The sequence below is a fragment of the Lonchura striata genome, chromosome 1A, assembly GCF_050655825.1.
Source record: "Lonchura striata isolate lonStrDom1 chromosome 1A, ASM5065582v1, whole genome shotgun sequence".
NCBI lineage: Eukaryota > Metazoa > Chordata > Aves > Passeriformes > Estrildidae > Lonchura > Lonchura striata.
Window position 1 is genome coordinate 20,000,697 of NC_140741.1, and position 25,979 is coordinate 20,026,675.

The window sequence follows — 25,979 nt, forward strand, 5'->3', positions numbered from 1 at the left end:
AGGGAAGCGGCTCTGGCTAGCTGCTCTGAACTGGGGACTGAGATACTGCAAATTTGAAACAATTTGTTTTTGTCACAGTGTAGGTTTGCCAGAACTGAAATTGCATGCTTATCTATCTTGCCTGCAAGTGCTTTTTTATCCATTGCCTTCATACCTACGCAGAAAATAAATCTTAACATTGTCCTTGGTATCCATTATTTAATAGCATTTTACTGCTAAAGCTTATCCACTTGATTTCTCTATTTCCTCCCTGAAGCTTTTTTCTCCCACTTAAACCCTCCTGGGAGTCAATCTGACTATAAAGGAGGAATAATTTTATAGTCTCTAGCATTAAACTAAATTGTTAAGCTAAGTCAAAACCAATAGTACAGTATCTGTGCAACAACCTGTACAAAGTATTTTAGCTACTTCGAAGTCCTAGAAAAAGTTTGTAAACAGTTGTGAAACTCCAGGCCAATTTTAAACAAATGTAGAAGAATATTCTCAAGGGCAAAGAACAAAAATAACCTCTCTTGCCATCTTTCTGCTGTGACCTGAAACCAAACCAAGAATAGTTTTGGTTGCCAGAAAATCTGGGATGTTGTTAGATCTTGCATACAAGTCAAGAGCCATGTATTTGTTTTCTTTGGCTTCTAGGCAATTCCAAATATTGCCACTCCTGGTGCCCATTTCTATGTGATATATTGCTGCTCATTCTGCACAAGAAAAGCATCTCTGTGACCTGCAATGCAAAGATGCTGCAGTGGCTGGTTGCTTTTTTTCTTTTCCTTTTTGGTCCTTGTTTATGGATTCCTTACACTGATTGATTTGCATGATGATGGCATACTTATTTCTCAAAGTATACCAGTCAAAATGTAAATCCTAGGAATTTAGAAAATGCTTCTCCATAATTCAAAGTTTGTATTCAAAGTATGCATGATGCTCTTGCAAACATTTTGTTTTCTTTTCCCCAGAAGAATATTGCATAAACTCTACAAATAAATGCATTCCATGCTGCTGTTCTTTATCCATAAATGGGAGTTCTGTCTTGTCTCTTTACTGGTGAACTGAGGAGAGGCAAAGAAGCAGCTCCTAATGTGATCTTATGCAATATCTAGCATATTATGTGACTTTTTTGAGTTTTCTCAGAAACACTCAGCTTGAAGTAATGTTTCATTATTTATTTGTAATTGCTCATTTTCTTTCAATGCTCTTTGGTATTTCTTCTGAAAAAAAAAAAAAAAATTCCCAGATCACAGAGTGCTGGAGAAAACATTCAGACACGGTCACATATTTTTATTTAGTTAAATGTATAATTGGGTAAATTGAAAGGATTGAGAGGGAAAAATAAAAAAGAATGTTCTAAAATCAGGACTTTGGTTATAGAACCAATTCATAGTACACATTTGGGCATACTTAGATCTCAACAGCAAACCAAACTTCTATCTGATTTTATCTTGAGCTCTGTTATCAATTACTTATAATCAATAGCATGTAAAGAGGAAACACTTTTGCAATTATCTGTTCTTGTCTTGGGCATTTGTATAGTTAATAACATGGTGCTAGTATAACTTTAAATCTCAGCTATGACATTTTTGTTACTTGAACTCCGCTCTCAGTCTCTTTATTTAAATAATAAACCCAAGAAAAAGAATGCTGCTTAGTTAAAACTTGAAAATAAAACAAGAGAAGGAATGAAAACAGAGAGCACTGTTAGAATATCAAATGTCTTTTTGGAGAAAAATGTGTTGCATTTTTTTGTTTTCTCATTTCCTTCAGATTGGTGAGTAGCAATGCAAATGATGAAATTCCACAGGCACGTCTTTAGCTCATTTTAGAGATAAGAACCCTTCGAAACAGGGTGATGGTCAATTAAAAAGATCATACTGCTTCTATGAGCCCGTGGAATCTCCATGTTTCAATGTCTCTATGTTTTGACTACTGCTGTAAAAAGTACAATAAGACTTATCCCCTGGGTATCTTCCCAGTTTCTAATTCCAAGTGGATGTCTTACATATCTATAAAAACATTGAGGTTTACCAATATTTATTATAGCAATTCTGAATGCTCTTAGCTTCATGGACTTATTCAGCCTTTCTGGTGTACTCTGTGATTCTGTGAATCTCTTTAAATTAGTATAACTGCATGTCAGTAAGTTTCTTTGATAAATCCTGACAGACTGAGAGGTACTATATTAATTTTGCATTTTTATTTTGTTTGTTGATGCTGATGGCCCCAATATGACTCATTGTTTTCCCTGATGAATAATTTAAAAGAGGTAGAAAAGCTAATTTGTCTGGTATTTTCCTGAAAACTCAAAAAACAATTCAGCATACTTTCAACCAGCTGGCAAAAGGAGGGAATCTAAAATGCTCAGTGTCTCTACTGAAACACATTGTAGTCCTGCTACGAAGCAACTACCCTGTGTCTGGCATCTCTGTGGTTTCCTAACAACCTTTTACTTAATAACCATGTGTCTGAGGAAAAAACATGACCTGAAAGGATGCACCACCTATTTGCCAAATATCTCTTCTTCCAGACTGCTTTCTGCAGGGCTCTGCAGCCACCAGAGAGACCTCCTCACTCCCTGCCCTAGGATAGGGAATTGTATATGCCATGGAGTTTTAATTATCAGATCTGAGTTTACATTAACAGCTCTATTCACTCACATCTCCTGATTTCCATTTGTCGTGCCATACCATTTTAGGAGACACCACGGTCACCAAGTCTTTGGGTCAGATGTTAATTTTTTTTAAGTGCACTTCACAAACTTCAATGAAATGCTTTAGCAAAAGTGCCAGAAATATTCTGTGAATGATAGATGAGTTTACAAACACAAATATGAGGTTTGAAAGCGGGTGGGCTCCAAACCCCTTATGTGACATTCACATTCTCTGGACAGAGAGACATAATTCTGTTTCTCAGGAGAAGCACAGAGAGAAGAAGAGAAAACAATCTTTATCTCTGCTCCTTTGTTTTCCCCATATGGAATGTGTTATGGAGATTGTTTACCTGAAGTGATTGCTGGATTGGATTCTGGTGAAGGTTGTTTGGGTTCAGTGACAAATCAGATCCAGCTGTGCCTCGGACTCTCAGCAGAGAGCCACGAGTTTGTTAGTTGTTAGATAGGTAAGTAAAAAGTATGTAGAATAGTATAGCATCTCTTTAAATAGTATATTAATGTATTATAGCATAGTTTTAATAAAGCAGATCCCACAGCTTTCTGATCAGGAGCCAGACATCATCATTTCTTCCTGCAGTCAGGGTTCCCCGCATTTTTTACTATACCATTACTTGGTGTTTTTATGTCTACCTGCTGCAGCTGCTGTTGTGCAGGATTCTTACTAAAGAGAAGTAACTGCACATAAACTCAAGCACCAAACATTAGATAGTCACAGGACTGAAAATAAAGAAGCATTTAGGCCAGCTTTGAAGACTGAACTGCTGCAGGGCACAAATAAGAGTGTGGAAGGTCATACCAAGCACCAGATTGTGCTGGTGTGACTGTCATACCTCTTGCCATGCTGCTCTTTTAGGAACCACAGCTGCCTGTAGCCAGACCTGCCTGGGAAATAGCTGAGCTCCTGGGCTTCAAATTGTTCCCCTGCAATTCGTCACCAAATTTCCAGGAGCTGGGGCTGGCCATGGGCTGAGTGCATTGTGTCCCTCACTAACTGAGACAGCCACTCACACATGTGGATGACACATGGCCTCTGCCAAGTCCAAATGGATTTCTCACCACCTTTCCAGATTTCTGGAATTTCTCTGAATTCTTATATTTTTGAGATCAAAAGCAGACAGAAGGAAAACTAGGCTTCAGACCAATAGTGGCAATTTGCTTTGCCTCACAGGAAAACTGATGATAATTTCTCACAATCAGCTTGTTACTACAGTTGGGTTTGTTGCTGAAGCCATTAACACTTTACTCAGTTAAATCCAATCTGATTGTTTCTCCATGCAGATTAATTGCATTGTGAATTTGGTCTGGAGCGACTTCACAAGATACAATCATACTATGGATATGGCCTTGACAATATTAGCTTGCTTTCTTGTTTTCCCAAAGGTCTCAGAATCCATCTGGTGTTTTCTGAACTCTGATATCCTTGTAAGATCTTTATGTAGTAAGTGCTCTTTTTAAGGATGTTAATTACACTAAAGCAAGTCAATATATTGTGCCAGCTGCTGGAAAAATGACAAAGTTCCACAAAAAAGTAATGACTTCAGTTAGATGCTGTTTGACTTATCTCCTTGATGGGAGGAACCTTCCAAGTTGTGATTTAGTTACCTTGGTATGCTTTGAAAAGCAGCATTAGATGCACCAGTATTCCACAACCACTATTTCTCTCCCTTTTAAAATTATATTTTGAAAGGGAAGAAGCTCAGTGCTTTTACCCATCCATTATTCTTCTGCTGTGAAATAAACTTCTGTGTCAGAAGTGAATTCCAGTGACAAGTTTTCTGGATAGTTTGAGCTGCAGTAACCTCTCTTGTCTTCTCAAGACTGAACTTGTTGCAATGTGAAGAAAATAAAAATCCATTTCTGAGGTGACTGTTGGAGATACTACCACACAGATATGGAGTGTAATCATAAAGGAATAGAATATACAAGAGAATCTTGTGACAGAGGCTTAACTCAGGAGTATGAGAGGCATTTATCACTGACCTCTTAAAGGAGGAGAGAATCTGAGATCACAATCTTTTCTAGCAGAAGTGTCCCTAACACTGCAAATTTAATGCATAGTCCTGCAAAGCAAAAAATATGCTGATTTTGTTGTTTCTTTTTCACTGCTGATGACAGGAGCATACTAGTTTTATACTGTTTTAATTTCATCACACTGTCAATAAACTCTAAGGTAATAAATAACATTTACGATATTAATAATACATATGTGGCTTTGGAGACATTTTATGTAACAATTAATTTTTATTGCCTTATATATTTTGCACAGTTGTGAAAAGGACTATTGGGGTTTTACCCAGCAGGCAGCAAAGCCCCACAGCCACTGGCTCGTTGCTGGTGGGAGGAGAGAATTGGAAGAGCAAAAGGAAGACAACTTAATGGCTGAGATAGAGTTTAACAGGAAGAGCAAAAACCACACACACAAGCAAAGCAAAACCAGGAATTCATTCACCACTGCCCATGGGCAAGCAGGAGTTCAGCCATCTCCAGGAAAGCAGGACTCCATCATTCATAACAGAGACTGGGGAAAATAAACTCCATCACTCCAAACATCCCCCTACTTTCTCCTTCTTCCCCAGCTTTATATACTGAGCATGACCTCTTATGATCTGGAATGTCCCTTTGGCCAAGTGGGCTCAGCTGTCCCAGCTGTGTCCCCTCCCAACACCTTGTGCACCCCCAGCCCTCTTGCTGGTGGTGTGGGGTGAGAGGGAGAAAAGGCTTTGACACATGGCAAGATCTGCTCAGCAGCAATGAAAATATCCCTGAATTACTGACACCATTCTCAGCACAAATCCAAAACACAGTCCCATACCACCTACTAGGGAGAAAACTAACTCTATTCCAGTCAAAAGCAGCACAAATGTACAGTGAAAACAAAATATTTCAGTCTAAAAAAATATGCTACATAAATGTCAGTGAATGGAAATAATTCTGTACGGTAGGACAGACCATTACAAAAAAAAAAAGCGAAGCTCAGATTTAGTGTCAAATTTAACATTACATTGAAAACACAAAAAATTCAAGCTCAGCTGTGATTCAAGCTCCTGATGATTAGCAAAATCTACTGTGGATGGACTGACCCAACAAAATGCATTTGCTTTAAGCACATTTTCTGAAAGGCTATCTAGGCTCAGGCTGAAGCTGTGATTGAGTCAAACAAGCCGTAAGTAAACCTGAGTTATTTGGTTTACAACCAAACCAAACAAAAGCCCCAATCCAGAAATTATTCTGTTTCAGAAAATCTTGTTTTCCTTAAATAATGCTGTAAAGAATTGTGCTTTCCCTCACCAGAAAAAATGTATTGGTCTTGCCACTACTTTTTTTTACTGTATCAAAACTTCATTACCCAAACTCCACTCACTATGCACATCCACTTTTGGTTCATTAATGACTAGGTACTAAGCATAAAATCAGACAACCTAGTGAAGCACACAAACCAGATTTTGTTCTCAAAGAATATGGTGAAATAGCTAGAGCCATCCAGAGTGATGTGTACATATTGCTGTAAAATTAAAATAAACAGTGTGTTGCACCATCCCTTTCACCAGAGAAAACCTGCTGTCCTGAATGAAGAAATGAAGACCACAAATGTTTAGTAGGAAATAGGCATCAGTGTTAAATTGACAGACTATGCTTATCACATCTTGAATATATCGAGATTTAACTAGCAGAGACCCACATCAAGGGGTTGTTTGAATACATTGATTTCTGTCATAAGTAACTCTCATCACTCCTATAATTTGATGAAAAAAGGGTAGCTCACTAAATAAATTCTTATAGTGATTATGGAAAGAGAGAAGAATACCTTCAAATGAATATACTGCTGTATTTGCAACATATCCATCAAAGAAGGACAAAAGTATCCCACATAAAACATTTTATGGTTTTTGATGCATGCTGTAATCAGCTGGAGCCACACAAAACGCAGAAGAGTTGTAAGAGAGATACAGAAATGTAACTAAAATCAAGGGGAAAAGGGGAAAAAAGGAATTTTTTTTTTTTCTAGCTAAATATTCTTTGCTGTACTTGATGTTAGAGTGCCTTTCAACAGAAAGGCTCCTGTAATCACCCAGATCTATGAACATTATGTGCTCCAGGTCAGCCCTGTTTTAAGAGATTTACTGCATTTTGGTGCACAACCACTTCAGACCATTAGTTCCTGCTTCTTCTTATTAAAATAACATCAGTCACCCTCTCTGGGGAATGAACAGACCAGTACTTTCATTTGTTAAAAGAAACTTTGATTTGCTAAAGTTGCAGGGCTGGGCTCAGAGCTCCTAGTCACACAGTCTGTCTGCAAGGGACAAGAGGGCAGCAAACCCCATCCCAGGTATTAGGAGGATGATGGCTGAGCTTCCTCAGAGCCAATTGATTTCCTGTAGAGTCCAGTTCTGTTTGCCTTGGCCCTTACCATAACCCTAAAGGATTTGTGAATTCTCCTTCACAGTACGCAGTGATCAGAAAATAAAAAGTAAGTCTGTGATGGATTAGAACTGAATAAAAATAAGAACAAAATCAATACAAGTAGAATTTAATTTCTACCCTTTTGACCATGGAAACCTTCCAGGTACCTTGGCATTACTAGTACAGATTAACCCATTACATTTTCCTTCTCATACTGAAACAATACAATGGCAAAATAGGCATGTAGCATGAAAGTATAATTGAAAGACCTTCTAAAAGATAATATAAAGTGTTAAAGATAATATAAGTATTAAAATGAAGAAAAAATTATTGTTATCCATTGGTGGCATAGAATTCCCTCAATTGCTATTCAAATGCTACCCCTAATACATACAACAACAACAACAACAACAACAACAAACAAAACAAAAAAAAGCGCCTCTTACTAAGAATAATGATGGGGTTTCTTTTCTTCTTATTTGATCCAGGTGGTCCAAAAGTAGAGGTTGATGGTGGAGAATGCTGTTAATGGCCTTATTCTGGAATGGGGATGGAGGCATGAAACTATCCAAATATTGCTGCTCCAGGATCTCCCATATTGTCCCTTGGGTTATGTTGTCTTTCTTGTACTTGGTCTCTGCTTCTGCTTCAGACATCACTTTCCAAGCACTGGATCACAAACTAAATTTATCATGCAATTTACAGTACCTCCATTGCCATTTCCATCATGGTTCTCTGACACTCCTGAGGAAGTCTGCTCACTTGAGAAATTGGAATATTACTTGGCACTGTCATCAGATCTGATTGAGCTGGGCCAGTCTAAGAGGCCAAATTCATATTAACAGATCAGTAAAGGTAAATCAACCTTGAGAAAACATCTTGTAACCAAGCAGACAAATGTGATAACACAACTCCTGTGAGAAAAGGCCTAGAGGACTTCTTCCCAATTCATCTCTCTTAAGAAAAAACAAGAGTGACAAAGTGTTTTAACAAGAGGATCAAGCATCTTGACAAAAGGTGGTGTCTGAGTTTTGCTACTGAGGGTTTAAAAGACAGTGTAAATAATTGTTAAATTATCTTTTATCTTCCCTTATCTGTCATAAACAGATAAACCTGGAGTCCAAGGTTAACTGTGTGAACACTGCAACTACTAAAAAGGAGTTAGGCTATTACTCTAGGGAATTATTCAGTTTGAAATCAAGTTCCTCGGATATGGCTTGGGCACTCAGCATTATGAAAATTTCACAACCCCACAGGTTGAAAGGAATAGGATGTCTTTCAACATATGGAAGTATCTCTTACCTGCCACAGAGAATACCGAAGAAAATTTATTTTATGAAATTAAAAACTTCTAGAAATCAAAGAAAAATCAACCTGATACTTGACATTTCAGAGGAAGCAAATAGAGCTGTGGTAATTATATCTGCTGTCCATTAGGCATCACTCAAATGTTATCCTCAGTTCTGGATCCACTGGAGCTGGCCACACATGTTTCAAAACCAGCAGTGGTTTGTTGGAATGACCAACCTAAGGAAAAATATGATTTCTGTTCTGCAGACAATCAGAGCTCTTGAACCCCATTCTACATTGTTTAGGATTATTTACTACTGGTAGGCACATCAGAGGACATGCCAATCTTAAAGCGTGTGAGGCTGTGTGAAGTGTTGAGGCTTTATTTTGGAATTACACAGCTTTGGGAAGTGGGGAAATGGAAATGTTTGCACTTTGGCTGAGGTGAGCATCCCATAGAGAGAAGCATGGTCTGGTCTCTGCCTGGAAGCTGCTGCTGCAGTGTATGTGTGCTCATGTGGTTCCAGTGAGTATCCAGATTTACTGAAGGACATGGCCTGTGAGGAAGGCTGAGGGAACTGAGATCATTAGAGTGGAGAAAGGAAATTTTTGGGAAGCAGTCTGCCAGCAAACTCAATACCATAAAGAGAGAACAAGGCTCTTTACTGAAATGCACAGGAGAAGATTGAGAGAAAACGGTAATGAATTGACATAGTGTTAATTATGTTTAGATAAAATGAAAAAAAAATTACCAAGGGCATAATTAAGCACTGGAACAAGGCTATATGATTGTGGGATTTCTCTCCTTGGAGGTTTACAAGACCTGCCTGCATGAACCCATAAGTAACATAGTCTAAATTCAGCATTGAGCAGGGAGTTTGACTAGAAACCTCATGAGGTCCTTTCCAGCCTAAATGGCTCTATAATTCCATAAATAATTTGCCCAAGTTCTATTATGTTGTCAGAGGAGCTTTAAAAACCTTGAGAAAGGTCACAAAAGCAGTTCTCCTGGAGAATTGGATATTAGAGAGTTATTTCCCTGGGGCTGGAGCCCATCTATAGGTTGGTGTATTTTTCTTCTTGCTATGTTTTGATAGTTACTTCCAAGTTAGACACACTGTGAGGCTGAAGCCTATGGAATAGAAGCTGTGCTCAATTCTAGGTATCAAGATTTTGGTCTTGATTGTCTGCTTTGGGACTGCAAAATATCATTGCTTATTAGAGCAGGTTTTGTTCAGTGAGTATAAATTTCTTTAAGAACAGTCTACTTCAGATTGTGGAAGGATAAAGCCTTCAATTCACAGCACACAACTGTGTCTTACAAGACATTCTTTATTCTTTTGGTTTTGTCTGACTAAAAGACCACTCACATAAAGGCTAATGAGAGTCAGGATGGAGACACAAACTGTTTTCATTCCCTTTTTTTTCTTTCCTAAGTAAATTGTTTGCATCATATCTTTTGTTGGTTTGTTTGTGTTTTTTTTAATTCTTCCTTTTATATCAAGGATTTAACAAAGTCATAGAATTTCCGACATTCTTTTTTTTAGCAGTTTTTAGGGTGATCAACATAATTCATGTCTCAGAGAGAAAATCAGGCAGTTTCCCACTTGAGTATGATTCTCATGATGCTGCTGTGTTTAAAGTTGTTTTCCAAGGGTTGGGGAAAGTGCACTTGGTCATGGATGCTGCAGTATAGTACACCTGTAACTCCAGAATTTCCCATTTGGAGAAATGATCATTTAGCCCAAGTGATGTACAAATTGAGAGGTTAGGTTGAATTATCTTCATTTGAAAGAACGGATGACCCACAATAGATTTTTTTTTTTTCTGACCGCAATTAATGCAGTGTTCCTTTTTTATGACATTTTATAGGCAAAGTGATTTATTAAGCTTTCCATTTTGAAATCCAGGACTGGGAGGATTTAATGGTGATTTCAAGTGCCATTGGTTCTCTGATTTTGCTGCTTTATTCTTTGGTCAAAATTTTAAGCTAACTTTCAGCCCAGTTTTTTCCATCCTGATTTGCTTTTCTCTCTCCTGTTTCCAGTAAACTCTTATCAAGTGTGTCAGATGGAGTTATTATTTATGAAATTGACAAATTTTGTTGCACTTTTTATCTTATATGTGATTTTATTCTGCTGGAAATATTGATTTGGAGTGCTATAGTATGCAAGCTTCATTTAAAGTTATTATCACATCTGTCTATGTTATAAAGAAGAGAAAAACCCTCTTTAATCTTTTTTTTTTATTATAACATCAAGCCATTTTTACCAAACTCATTCTAATATCACTTTTCCTGCCTGAGCTACAGCAGCACTCTTAGAACACTTCTTCTTTTAGTTTGATAAATCTTTGTCAAAAGTTTATTTTGATGCATGCACTAACATTTTCTGCTTAGCATGAAATTCATATGTGTTGATAAGCATTTTGGAAGAAGTGATTTTTTTCAGGGATCTCATCCTGAAATTGCAGGTTTGTCTTCAGCTACACATCTCAAATACGTGTTACAGTGCCAGTAGTTTCAGGTGCAACCACTAAATGTAGATTTGCCACAGAAGTCTGGAGCTCTCATGTTATTATCCATACTTAAATAAGATCTATCTCCACTGTGGGATGTAGAGGCCATACTCGCTATGCTAAAAGTGGAATAAATACTCATACAGTGGAGGACAGATGACTGGAGGTTCTTCCCTGCTTTCTTCTTTAATGACAATGCAGACATAGACTTTATAGACACAATGCAGGTTACTCTGTTTATTCTGGGGGCACCATCAAGAGTTAAGGTGAGGATGAAGCACATTCTTCTATAGGTGCATGTATTCCCATCTCCATACAGAAAACATTCATTCTTCCTAATGTTCAAAGACTGCTGATTCTGACTGAAAAATGAAATAGTATCTTCCCATTCCCTTGCATGTACTGAATTTATGCTTTTCTTCTAAGTAGACTATGATCTCGCTCAACTTAGGAATTTTTGTTCATTAATTCTTCTTTTTGATTTCATAGGCAGCACATCTGTGCTGATTCTCACTAGATTTCAATTTGTGATTGAAAGCCGCCTCTAAGAGCTGCACAAAGGGCACAAAAAATGTGACCTGCTAACATTTAAAGAGTCAGCTCTCCACAAGTGGAAAGACAGGCAAATGGCACACACCAGTGGCAAAGGAGGGGCCTGCTCATATTGGGAAACCTTCTTAAAAAAAAATCTGATTTAATAAGAAAGTGGACACAGATGTGCAGAAAATACATGCTTTTGGGAGAGATCAATATTGATGCACAGAGGCAAAACCCATGAGCAGACACTGCCATTTCAAGAGGAAGCACTGGCAGAGAGATAACACAAAAAAAGATACAGAGCTTAAAACCCACACTTACCAATAACTCAACCCTCCAGGGTACAGCAAGGGAAATATATCACTATGGATAGACATCAGGACAAAGATGGTTAACAAAAAACATCCATTTAGGGACACTCTACATGCTCAGAACTCAGGCTGTTGAGGAAGAAGGTGTATGAAGGACACAGGTTTTAATTTCTACTGGTTCACATTATGGGGGCGGGGGGAGGATGAGGGGGAAGAAAATTAAATATGTAAGAGGAAAACCATTTTAAAAATACAGAGAAAAAGCAGAGAGTCATTATCCCAGTGAAGAATAATAAAGCCTCTTCCTGGTAGATGAACCCATAGGACAAGATTTGTTGTTGCCACATACAGCACAACCAGTTGCAACCCAGAGGCTTATTTGAGGTATAGATGAGCAAAGGAAACAGCACATTACACTGTTTGACAGCTGCAAATCCTTGAGGCAGATGTGGCTTGGGGTAGTGCTGCCTGAAACATCCTTTCAGTTACATCTTTTTATTTTTAGCAGTGCAAGACAATTCACTTTATCATTTTAATCAAAGAGTACAGGCTGTGATGAGCAAGGGAATGCTTTCATCTAAGCCACTGATCACTTCATAAAATTGGCAGCATCTTTTCAGCCTCTCAGTCACTTCAGATTCCCCTTTTGACCCCGCAATATATGACATGAAACCAAACAAGTTGTTAACTGTAAAGATAATAAAACTTATTAATATGCTAGGAATATTTAATAGCTTTTTCCTCTTTCAAAGCTGTTGGCCTTTTTTTTTTAAGGTGCTGATTCTTGGTGGGCTACTGAGGGTCTGCTCTAACAGTAGGATCAACTGTCAAGTGCCACCAGGTGGTCCTGACATGAAGTTGTAGTATCTTCAACTTAACAGAAGATATTCCCACACACACCCCTAAATGAAAAAATGCTTATGGAAAAGTTCTTCCCTGAAATATGATAAAGATCAAAAAGACTTCAGGAATCTTTTTCCTCCTGGGTTTTTATACCCAGCCCAACAGCCTCATGGAAGAAACCTCTACTTGAATAACTTTAGATTTGTATGCATGCTTGCTTTTACTAGAGCTTTTAGCATGCATGATGAAGCAATCAGACTTGAAACTCAATAGAAACATCTGATGCCTCACTGCTGTACCTTGGGCAAAGAGAGAAAATTTCCATGTTTGGAATTCTCCTCTTGTAATAAATGAAAACACTAAAACTGAAGGTCTGCAGGTTCAAAAGAAAATGTGGAACTAAATTATCAATCAGGAATCGGAGAGCATTAGATAAAGGCAATAACAATCTCACAGAAGCCAGGGGCTTGAGAGAAAGAGCTATTTGAAAGCACACAGTTGCAAACACTGCAATGCTGTGTCAGACACAAATATTTTCCCTTTTTTTTTCTCAAGGGATTTCTACAGGAAGGTAGGCAATGATATCCATCAGCTTTGGCACAAAGCTAGGAACCAATATTTTACAAAAGGCAGAATTCCCCTACTATGGCCTTTCCTTAAAATATATTTGAAATTAAGTAATTTAGTGTGGGAACTCAAAATGTCTCTCAGACATTTTTAGAGGTTCCAGGCCTTGGTCAGAGGCATTCTAGACCCTGGCAGGCAGCTGAAAAACAGCTGTGATTTTGAGTTTGAGCCATGGAATAAATTACCAACTTTGGAGGTGGAACAAGCAGTCAAAAAAGGTTGGATAGTATAGTAAAAGTAGTTACAAAACAGAGGGGAAATTTTTTTAGTATTGTACAGGGGGGTTTTAACACTTGTACAGCGGGGTTTTTACTTTGTACATGGGGGTCAGAAGTTCTAAGATGGAGGAAAGTGGGCTGATCCTGTCCTTCCTCTTTCTTCTTCCTTGCCTCCATGTTCTTGGTGATGTTGGCACTCACAGATTGGTTTAGAGTAGAAAAGCACTTAGTAATACAGGTAGTAGGTATTGGGGGAAAACTATAAACATGTAATACGTAATATATCACATAAAAGATAGCAGCAGCCCTGGGCAGGGGGAGAGAAGAAGAAGACAGCAGACAGAGAGGATGTCAGGGTGTGTGTGTGTCTGCCCAGGCCGCTGACCAAGCAGCCGCAGCCCAAGAAGACAATCTTTTAGATAACCAACAATAAACTGCCTTGAGACCAAACAGCAAGAGCCTGCAGAGTTTTTCTTTGGAAGCACGGGTTGGAGGAGGAATTTCACCACCATATGGGACCCCAGAATAAGGCCTGGGTTCTCACAATTTAGCAGGGCAAATGAATGCAAAGATAAAAAAATGCCTGCCAGGAATAGTAGATATAGAGATACAAGCTCTGACCCCACTTTTATATAGAAGAGTTCCAAGAACAAAGCACTTTCCCATGACACAGTTATTCTCCAGGCAGGGACAATTTCTGTTCTTCTAATGAAATATCTGTGTGTCTTTTGTTTAATACATTTTCCTGTCCTTTGCTCCCAGGGGAAAAGGAGCCATAAAACTTTCCTCTTTTCCTGACCCTCAAGTTACTATTGATGCCTTTCAAACCAAGAACTTCTGAGGTTTCTAAAATTACCTCTGAAGCACAATGAGCTTTCCTCTAGGATGACTGGACTGCTCCCAGAACTCAGTGCTAGCGCTCAGTTTTAAAGTTTTGACTAACTAGAGAGAAATAAGGTAGACATCTCTCTCTCTCCAAATGAGAGAACCTGACTGCTGGATAAATCTGCCTACCAAGTGCTCAGTACCTTGCCCTAATCTTTTTAGTCTTCAGCTACAGAGCCTAATGTTGCCTTTAAAATAAGAACTAAAGTTGCATATCCTCCCTTCTTTTTGAAAACTCTGCTATATAAGGCATCTTGGGAAAAAGCTCTAGCAGACAGAAATGCTTCCTCTCGTCTTGTAGCCTGTGGAGGAGCTATTTAATAAACATCTGATCCAGGCATCAATGACTGAGGCATGAACTTGTAGTAACAGACCTGCTCCAGTTGGAGAACTGTGCAATGGACCTACCTCTTCCCACCTGGTTTGTTGAGTTTTTGCACACCAGTAGTGAAGCTAAACTGACAGTAGTGGGAATAGGAACTGTGTGAAGCCTGGACCATACACAAGACAGTAACGTTAAGACAAAGAATAACTGGGCCTTTGCCACAGCTTTAATTTATTACAAGGTGCAAAGGTCCTATTCTAACCTGTGCTTCCAGTTTTAATCTGAAATACTGATCTTACTTCAGAGGAGCGTGTGGGTTAAGGGTTGTCATCAAAGAAAATGAGAAGCATAAAGAGAAAAAAGACTTAAAAACATTGGCCACTGAAGAGCACAAGAGATAAAGCACTTTCTTGTGCAGACAGTTGTTAACAAGAAGAATGCACACATTGCCTAGGGGAAGACACAATTCCCAGTATTTCCAGCTGTTAAGATAAACCAGTAATAGCATTAGTAGCAGTAGTCTCTATATTGAGGTTTTCCTTTTACCTGAACATAAAAGTTCTCTGGTCACCTGTGCTACCTTCACATGCATCTGGCCATTTCAACACACCATAATTCCAGCAGGGGTTTTTCAGGCAAGTATAAGACATGAAGGATGAAAGATCTGAGGGATGCTGCCAGTTCTCTTGCTCAGTGTTTTGAGGAATAACCTGGTGAAATACGCACTTCACCTTCTTCAGTCCAGCAGGACATGACTTAGCAATGGCTCAGGCTCATGCTTTGCATGAACCAGAAGATACTGGTGATACTGAAGGACATCCCTCTGTGACACAGCCTCCCTCTCTAAGCCCACAGACCTGCAGGGCTCATTTTCAGACCATCCCAGCAAGTTAGGGAAGGTCCTGAGCCCACTGTACCAAGGGAACAGCGATTTTCCCACAAGGTCTTGCCAACCAACCAACAGGAGAACTGAACTCATCCCACCTTCAAATCCTTGTCTTCTCGAAGAGCCATTTTGCTATATAATCTCTAAAGAGATGCAAGATGCTCAAACCTTACTAAGGAAAAGGCAGAAAGTAGGGCTAGAGAGTTTGCATGAATATGTATGGTCAGAAACTGGGGCCCCCGTTTCCCTAATCTCGTCAAAATTGAGGCAGACTCCAGAATTCCCAGTAGAATTTCAGAGTAATGACAAATATAGTAACTTAATTCCAGGAGTAAAGAATGCTGTGAATTGTGCATTAGCTTTCAATGCAAGCTGCTTAAAAGAGATTTACCAGCCAAATCTGGTTTAGTCAGCTTTAGGTAATGTCCATTTAAAGTAGCCATGGAGGAAGTAGCAAAACTATGTTCAAAAAACAGTACTGTGGAAAGTAGCCAGGAAAAAAATTTCCAGCAAGACTTAACCAGCAACACAATCTGCAGTCTCAGATGATTTACTTTGGAAAGTGGAAGAGTCTGGATTTTCCAGCAATGCTGTATGTGCTCTTGGGCTCTCACTAGAACTTTCCATGGTTAACCATGTTTAAATAAGGCACATTTTGTGCTTTTCTGTGAGTGCATTTCTGGCATCAGTGACACAGGTACTCTTGGGTTTTGTTGATCTCAGATGGACACAGGGAAAGGCTGTGGAGGTTTTGAAGAGGATGAGGTAAGTGATCTCATCTCTCAGAATAAGAGTTCTGATTTCCTGGTAATGTCACGGTGCTGGGGAGTGATGATCTAGTGCCATCTAGACCCATGACAAGGAGAACCCAATCACTACACCCACCACTCTCTTCACCTTCAGAGCTGGGTCATTTCACCAGCTCAGGCAAGGAGCATTTGCCCTTGGCAAAGCTGTGTTGAGTGTTCCTGATTACTTTCTTGCCATTCATATATTTGGAAATAAACTCCTATACAATAAGTTTTGTGTTTCCTTCAGGGTCTGAGGTGAGGATTTCTGACTCAGAGATCCTAATTTCTTTTCCAATTTAAAGGAAAACTGCAACCGAGCAAAAAAAGTACATTCTAAGTTGGTGCTAGTTTGTTGAGATATAACAAACCTAACTTCAACCTTCTGGCCCCACAGGTTCTTCAAACACAATCAAATATCAGCCTCTACGGGTTTTCCAAATTGTTGAAGCAAATGAGGTTCACAGGCATGTCACATATTTCATTCCCTTCACACCACTTTTAAACTGGTGCCTTCTGTACCTTGCAGTTCCACGGCTTTAATCACTTCAGCCACATAAACAATATTTTTAGTGATGATGTCATAAACTCAGCTACTACTGATATTCTCGGGATCAAGAGCCATTTAAAAATCTTTATAATTTATGTAATTATAAAGATTCCCTACTTCAGCAGTAGTGAAGATAAATACTGCTAATAATATTATAGTAATGTACTATTTTCTACTCCATGCAATCAACTTCCTTGGTTTTTACTGCCTTTCCAGCCTACTGGAGCCAGAACTGTGAGAAAAGATCAGGGCACTCTCCCACCAGAAATTTTCCCTTGCTATTTCGGAACATAGCCAGGAAGTACACAGCATGGAAACTGAGTTAGGTTGCTGGTCTGGGAAGACACAAAGGGCTCTTCTGTTTCTGCTCTACAGCATTCCTGTCCTGTGCCCCCAAGGAGAATCCAGAAGGTGCCCCTCTGACAGACAGGTTGACAAGAGATTAAGGCAGAAAGAACTCTTTTTTAGAGCTGAAGCCACAATGTTCTGTATTCTGGAGATCGGGGAAGAGACAGCAACAGTAATGACAAGTCAAATCATGCTGAAAGATCAATTTTTATTGGAGGGATTATTAGCAAGATTAATCACAAATAGATGTTAGGCTGCTCCTGATTTGGGTTCAGAACGAGTTTATATACAAGTATGTGATAAACAAATCATAAGCCGAAAAATGTAATATGATTTCTCAGAACATCTTTTGATGTTAGATACAAGCTGAAAAATAATCTTCACTTATAAATCCATGTCACCAAATTTATAAAATACAAAATAAGAAGTTTCAGATAAAAATAAGAATCATAAAAGCAGACCAAGCAAATAAAAAGAAACTACTGCCCCATACTTGTTGGTGCCAGTTTTACCACTTATGAGGGGGCAGTTAGCAAACAAACTTTAACAAAGAGGGAAAATCAGTCTTTTTACTACTTTTTCACACTCCATAATCAACATGAGGGAAAAGTAATCAATAAAATCACTACTGAAAGAAAAAGAACCTTTGGCAGAACAAAACCTCATGCCCCAGTAATGTCGAATCACAACATTTCTTAAGAATGATCTTAACTGTGATGTCACTGAAAGAAGCAACATTTTTTTGCTATAATATTTCTTTATTGGGGCACTAATAGAGAAACTACAGCAGCTAAGTGTCCATCTTTTCCTCTGGAAGGACATTTTCACATCCTTCATACTGCACCTGTTTTGTAACATGCATGTGAACCCAAAATAGAGAAATCATTAATGACATAAACTAGCATTTATGACATTTTTTAGGGAATTTCTACATTTTTTTTTAAATACAGATGATTTGGGGTTTGCAAATCTTATATTAAGTCTGTAGGAAAACATGCATTTAGCTAATAATCAGAATTTACATATTTATGGCCACTGTGCTGAAAAGTACTCTCTTGGCACCAAAACAAGCTAAAAATATCTCTTCTATTTATTTATTTGTTTTTTTGTTCATTTGATTGCTTGTTCTAAGATGCAGATTTCACATTCTTTTGGAAAAAAATTAAGCATGAAGATAGACAAATTTCATTATTTGCTGTGTAGAACATAAGCTACCTAATAAATACTGCACAGACCAGGCAGGACACTGTCCTCCAGATATAGAAGGCAATTTGAAGCAACAGTCTTGAGTGTGTTGGTGCTCATCACATCAATTTGGCAAAGCTGGTTCTTAGTGTGGGAATATTGAATTTTGAGCAGCCCAAATGGAAATGCCTCAGAGGCATCCCACTTTAATTCTCTCCTTCAAAGCTCTGTCTTCCTTTTGTCCAACAACTGGAAAAATAAGGGCCCCAAATCGCTGGTGATTTTTTAAAAGTTTGTCCTCAGAAGCATGACGAACAAACTTTTAATGTCAGCAGGGTTAAGTGTTACACCACTCAAAAAAGGAACTGTCCACCTTCCTTTTGATTTTTGGGCTATCAATACTAAATTTATTTCTTATATAGACTATACACTATTGACTTGCCTGCAGATGACCTACTTTCCCTTGCCTCAGATAACTAAAAGGATCCACAAATCAACTGAAACCTCTTACTTTACTGTCCATTTCCTTTTTTATTTAACAAACATCTTTTTGTTGACAGTGTTAGATGTGCAGCCAGCAGATTGAAACAGCTCCAGCTTCACAGATATAGTCCATTATTAACTTTTTGTATGCTAGTGTTTTTCATTTGCTGTCCTTTCTGGAGTGCATATATAAGCAAGGCTGGCTACAGCAATCCACAGTGGATTAAATATTTCAAGTGCATAACTGTCACCAAAAACCTTTCCAAATGCAGTGTGCATTTTTATCATCATCCACTTTGAAGTCACTCCTGTATCACAGGAAATTTTTAACTTACTTCCTTGCTGTTGTTAGATGCTAGTTTTTCTAATTATGACAGAGAAGGGAAGGCAGTAGATTGGAATATTTTCAGTTGAAATTAAGATTCTTTAACTGAAACATTTCAACTGTTGAATGAATAAATAAATTTAAACACAGTTGCAATAAAAGTGAGCCTCTTGAAATTAGTCATAACTAGAAGTTGGCAAGCAGTTATATACTAACAACATACAATTAGCTGCAGGGATTTAACAACAGTCTTTTGCAAGAATTATTATTGAGTCTGTCTTTACGATTAATGTTATTAACACTTGCTTACCTGTCTTCACCAATCCAGTTCTCCAGATTCTATTATCTGCCCACCTGGAAAAAAAAAAAAAAGTTGGTCCCAAAATTCCAAATGTAGGGCCTGAATGTGACATTCACACAGGACTTAAATAATAAAGAGAACATTGTGCTGCTATTTGTCTGATAGAGGACTGCAAGAAAATATGATGCCACAGTCCAGTTTCTGGCTTCCCACAGGCTCTGAACATGATGAGGCATGAATGTCTGTAGCCTGGTGACCCCTGCATTCATTCAGGTGCTGAATGTTGGAGCTGCAGAGTTCACGGGGTTGGAGACAAAGAGAAATGGAGCTCTGCAAGAAAGAGGAATCTGCCCCCACTACCTGTGATCAGCATGAATCTTACATAAAGGGAATAAAATAAACTTTTCTCCTTTCACTTTCTCATATGGACATCAAGATTCTGATCTTTGTGAGCATAAGTATGCCACTCACCCACTAACACCTTGTGTTCTTATTATGACAAATTTGGTTGGAAATTTAAGGATGACCAGTGGGTAATCAGCAGTGATCTATGAAGAACCAGTTTACTCAACTTCTACAGTCAGGTCAGCAATCAATATTTAATTTTATCTCTGCATTTATTTATTCTAGTCATCTTCTTACATGTTCATAAGATTAGAAATTGTTCATATTGATAAAAACATTAATTTGAAATTATAAGGAAAAAAAAAAGTTGTTTGTTTGGTCTTCTGAAAAATCAACTTTATTACTTGGCAGGTCTCCTTAGCTAAATGCTTCACCTCATAAATTTCAATATTTGCTTTTTGCTTTATATATAACAAAGCAATAGAGATCATTGATTAAATATGAAAGGGTAGCTCCTAGTGATCTGAATAGACAAAATGGCCTAGGTCCACTTTTTTTATTGGAAACCACTGAATTGCTTCAGGGTGGCCTTTGTAGCTCTCTGGAAGCAAAAGCCTAGGCCATGTCAAGTGGCCTTACAAAATACTGGAATATGTGCTGCATTCTTTTTTCTCTGTCCTTTCAGTCTGTTTGGACAACAGTGAAAGGGGGGAAAAAAATGATCCAGAAATCCACAGAAACCTGAGCTGCTGTAGAAGTGCTTCATTTTGTGTTTACAGAGGAAATAAATGATACTGACTTCTTTCCTGCCTAAGGGGAAGCTGAAGTTAGAAAATGAGAGATCTCTTGAGGGAATCTTGCTCCTTACAACCTATTCCACAGCAAGTAAAATCCCTTTTGGGGATTTTCCTGACACCAAACTCAGCCAATAATGGTTAAAAGGGACTGAGAGTGAGAGGCAGCCCTGGGCTGCAGCCAGGGCATGCAGACATTCCCAGCCCAGCCAAGGTGCTGCAGCACCCAAGGGCTACAAATTCCCTCCTTGGGCTGTGGGGGTAGGGTTGGAACAAACCCAGCACCGGGATGTCAGCATGCTGAGCTGCAGGCACACAGAAATTACCTCCCTGTGCTGCCCAGAGCAGAAGGCTCTGTGTGCAGCAGGGCAGCTGCTCCCAGCCTCCTGAGCTGTGTACACTCTGCACAGCATCAGCTCTGCTGACGTGTGCCTCTGAGCAGCCTGGCCCCAGCCTCTCCCTGGTTACCAGGAGGTGTTTGAAGGAGCCTAACTTTGTTATCTTCAGTTCCTGTGCATGGAAAGTCTCTGACCGTACATTTGAGGACTGCTGCTCTGATCTTGCTGACCTGTTCCCAGGACTGACACAGATCCTAGTGCTACTAGAGCAGAAAATAAGTCCATCTGGGAACTGACAATACAGCTGAGGACTTCTCCTCTACACTCTTGGAGGTCTCCATGAGTTCTTTGTGGCTATATACTTTCTAAACTTTGTTCTGCACAGCATATTTTACTTCCAGCAGGATGCTGTCTGCAAAGCTCAGTATGGGCAAAGCAAGATATTCTGAATTTGCTCCACGCTGTATACTTGTAATAGATACATGGCATCAACACAAAAACACTGATACAAAGCATAAACCCATTAATGCTTGAAAAGAATAAACGTAAAAGAATAAATGTAAAAAAAGTTCTGTTTATCCCTGCTAGTGAAGTTTGCTCTGAAATAGGATATTTATTTAAAAGGGACAGGAAGGAAAACAATAGAGGTAAGTGAAAATCCATCAAAAGGCATCATTCGTCTGCCAGGTGCAACAGAAAGGAAGCTAAAACAGATAATAACACTGCTGGAACAGAATGCTGTTAAGGTTGATGGATGGGAAGAGCTGACAGCTCACAAAGACTGTGAGGGCAAGCTGCTGGGTAGAGTGTCAAACTAAATAAATCTATACATCCTTGTTTCACCCAAACACAGCTCTATCACAAATGATACAGTCCAGTACTGTGCCTTGAGCTGATTTTTTCAACTTTGAATGTGATATAACAGCATATTTAAAAAGGTGTGCACTGTTTCCTGTAGGAATCACTGCAGGAGTGAGGTGCCATATCTGAGAAACTTTGATTCCTGTTTGTTTGATTCCCACTATAATTTTTACACCACTGAGAACCCATGTATCAACAGAAATTATATTCAGAAAGCTAATAGGATATAACAGTTGGCACCCTCTTCTTTAGGGATGATGCTAATATGTTAGGGACGTGGAAAATGGAAACTGTTGTAAAGAACAGCCCATGCTTCGGATCTACTGAGAAATCTGGTGGGAGGAAAGGGAAATTAATTTGTGGTGCTTCACAGTGAATATACAAAAAAAATCTGCCATTGAAAGTGTTGCACTTCATTTATTTTTTACTTGGTGGTTTTGGGTTTTTTTGATTATCATGAAAAATCAACATTTTCAGGTAGCTGTGGGATTACATGTGAATAAAATAAGCAAGCTTTTAGTTCCACAAACTTGTTAGCAAACCTTAGATTTTCTCTCTAGATTACAATGACTGCAACAATGTTGACATAGCTGTCCCAGAGCATTTTTTACTTGTGAGCCATAAAACACTGAATAAAGGTAGAAAAAAAGAATGAGCAGTACTTCATACAGAGAGAATCTGAGGAACAGAGAGGCACTGTGATTTCTCAAAGGTAAATGAAAACCAAGTGCTATAATACCTTCTTCAGCATTATATCCACTGACCCATCTGGGACTGTGGGACTTCCTTTTCCCTTTTAACCTTTCCTTAAAATTTCAGGCTTGCCAGTGAAATCATATTTGTAGCACCACCTCCAAAAATGTTGCATGACTTCTCCTTAGAGGACAATAACAGCTACAGGAGTCAAACACAGGAGATGTCACGTTCTCAGAAGAGTAATTGCACTTCCATTTCCAGGCTGTCCTCAGGCAGTTTGATCTCAAACAGAGTGGACAGAGCCATTCTGTGAATGTCTCTGTACCCAGACTCCTCTTCCAAAAAGGATTTAAAACAGGGGCTTGAGCTTGGCTGGTCAGTTTGTAACTAGAGGATGATGGGAAGGTGGGGAATTCTGCTCCTAAATTCTGTTATTCCTTTAGCTCATTCTGCTTGTTACCTTGTGAGTACATCCACTGACCCACAGAGGACCACAAATAGCAAACACCAGGCAAGTGAAAAAATACTTCATTTACTCCAAAGGTAACTTCATTTACTCTCCTCACATTCCCAAGTGAAGTAGTCTTCTATTTGGGAGGTATTTCTGAATACCAAACTTTGGATTATGTACCAACTTTACATACGTCTATACCTCTCTTACTGAAAAACTTTAGATTGCTATAAATCTTGGGTTTGAGTATTCTGAATGTAGTAGGAGGAGTGAGGGAATTTTAAACAAAAGTTTGCTGGGCCTTTCTGTAGCTGTCAGACTTGAGAAATGAAATCTGAATCAAATCTGTCAGTGTTTTTATACTGCTATCATTTAAAAATAGATTTATTTTAACACTTGAATTTTACTCATCATGTATAATGCCATAAACTTTTCTGTCCATCATCAGTGATATCTTATAAGATGATGCATAGATATTAAAATTTCTAGCAAATGCTCATGGTCACTCTCTGTTCCACAGTGCAAGACAAACCTGCTGATAATTTAAAGAGTGGCAGTGCTGGATCAGAAGAAGGAAGAGCCAGAAGTACCCAGATCCCTTCTAGTGCTCCATGATCCTAAGGCACTGTAAGTCATCTCCAGGCAATTGTGAGCCATGCCCAGCTGGCCAGAGCTTGAACATACAAAGGGATGGTCACAAAGTTACCAATTTCAAATTCCCATATGGATTTTTTGATGTATTTATTATGTGCTTTCAAAGTCTGCATCTTCCAGGGATTAGCACAGAAAAATACAACCTTCAACATTACAGGCTATAATTAGGAATTTGACTTCCATAAGCTTTAGGCCAATTTAAAACTCCACTCCCAAGTTACCAGGAAACCCGTGAGCTCTGGATTTTCAGGCAAGGCAGATTCTCTTCAGAAGGTTTATTTGCTCCCCTAGCCTTCAGTGGCACCTAGTGGAAAAGAAGCAATGCGAAATGAGTAACAGTTGGGAGGGAAAATGCAATCCTTTTTCCAGCTCCATCAAACAACCTTCCTCCAAAGCCTCTGAAGGAATAACGATGTGGAGTGGCTATATGAAAAAGATCAAGATATTTGTATGGAGCAGAGCTCCTGGCAACAGGATCTGTTCTCTTGGGAAGGGCTTGTTTTTCAAAACAAGTTCAAAAGTTAGCACATGAAGGTATGAAAAGGGCTTAGTGCAGCATGATGACAAAGCCAGCAACCTTAAAAGAACAGACAGTAAAAAAGGGATGAGGAAGGGTGGATCTGACCTGGGGGACAACTGGAATCATGTAACATTTCCTGCTGGAATTACAAACAAGGTGTTTAACCATTTTTGACCAGAGCAGACATTGAGTCATCACTATTCATTTACAAGTCATACTGGGCAGTTTAATAAAGACTTTTTTTTTTTTTTTTTTTTTTTTTTTTTTTTCTGACCACGTCCCTGTAATTTACTAATACAGATAAGATGATATCTTGTTCTGGGAGAACATGTCTTGTTTCTTGGTAGCTCTCTGCCACATAATTATATTATTGGAGAGTCTATTTACAAACACTCCTTGTGGCTTCAGCTACTCTTCAGGGATGGGACTTTAAATTTCCCTGCCCGTTCCTTCCCTCACCATTCCCAGCTTTTGGAGTTCCTGATACCTTGTGAAATTGGCACTGCCCACTTATAGATTATTTTTTCAGATCATCTCTACTTCAAGTAGTACCTGAGGGGAGCTGGCAGAAAAGATGGAGGATGGAGAGAGACTTTTTACAAGAGTATGTAGTGACAGGACAAGGGGAAATGGCTTCAAACTGAAACAGGGCAGGTTTAGATTAGATAGGAGAAAAAAAGTTTTTAATTTTAGGGTGGTGAGCCACTGGAACAGGTTGCCCAGAGGAGTTCTGGATGTACCATCCCTGGGAGTTCAAGACTCGGTTAAATGCAGCTCTGAGCAACTTGATCTTGTAAAAGGTGTTCCTACCCAGTGCAGAGGAGTTGGAAAAAGATATTGTTTAAGGTCCCTTCCAACCCAAACCATTCCATGATTCAATGCTTCTAATTACCTGACTTGAAGAAAAGTCCACAACATTTTTCAGAGTAGCACTTGGACTTGTAGCTTCCATGTCTTCTTCAGCATGGGAGAAATCTATCCTGCAAGGCTCATCTAAAAGTTGTCCCCACTGTCAGTGCCATGCCACATTCTTTAACTCTATTAGCTATTGTGTCACAGAGTCACATTTTCCATTTTTCCTCAAAACAGATGTAAAACTTCACCAGTGGCAAAGTGAGTTGGGCACTCAGCTTCCACCAAACTTCTAAATATTAATGTAGTTCTGCTTCTTCTTTTGCTGGTGGGAAAATCACTCTGCAGCTTCACTAAGGTTTGCGAAGTGCTCACATGGGTAATGCAAAGGCCTTTGATTCATGTTTTTCTCCAGTTGATAGCCAGAACAGCTCATTCCTGTATCATACTTTCACTGCCTTTCTGGGAAACACTTGCTATTGTATTTCTATGCTCCCCCTATTCCCATTTTGGTATTTCTGCATTCAGTTTTCCTTGATGCTGTCACCCCCAAACAGTTAGAAAATGACAAGCTAAATAGCTCATGAGTGGGTTCCTTGTCCCTTTCTACTTGAGCCACAATATCAAGCACTGGATTTGTTCCAGAAGGAACAACACACTGCTCACTTCTGTGCTCACAACTCTTTGGCAGAGTTTTCAAGCAAACAACCCATAGAATGCTAAATACTGCATAGATTTTGAAAAGCTCCACTTCTCTCTGTCCTGTGGTTTTAGTCTTTTCCTATTTTTTTTAATTCATCTCCAAATACCAAGTGTGATGACTCAGCATGTGGTGACTTTGCTGGGTAGGTGGTTTCTTTGTTTGTTCTACACATCCTCTCCATTCATATAATTTGGTATGTATTCAGTCCATGATACTGAGGCCAAAGGACAAAAAAAAATCCAGACAGGCAATTTATCAACAGCTGCAGCTCCAACCTATG

The 25,979-nt window shown here is 38.9% G+C and overlaps 1 protein-coding gene across 1 annotated transcript in view; it reads right to left on the reverse strand.

The window, feature by feature from the left end:
- Positions 1-25,979, reverse strand: part of LOC144246263 (uncharacterized) — a 263,343-nt gene that overhangs the window by 182,895 nt on the left and 54,469 nt on the right. The window contains exon 2 of the mRNA XM_085568825.1: positions 19,495-19,538. Coding sequence (XP_085424951.1) covers positions 19,495-19,538 — 44 coding nt within the window. The remainder of the gene's footprint in view (positions 1-19,494; positions 19,539-25,979) is intronic.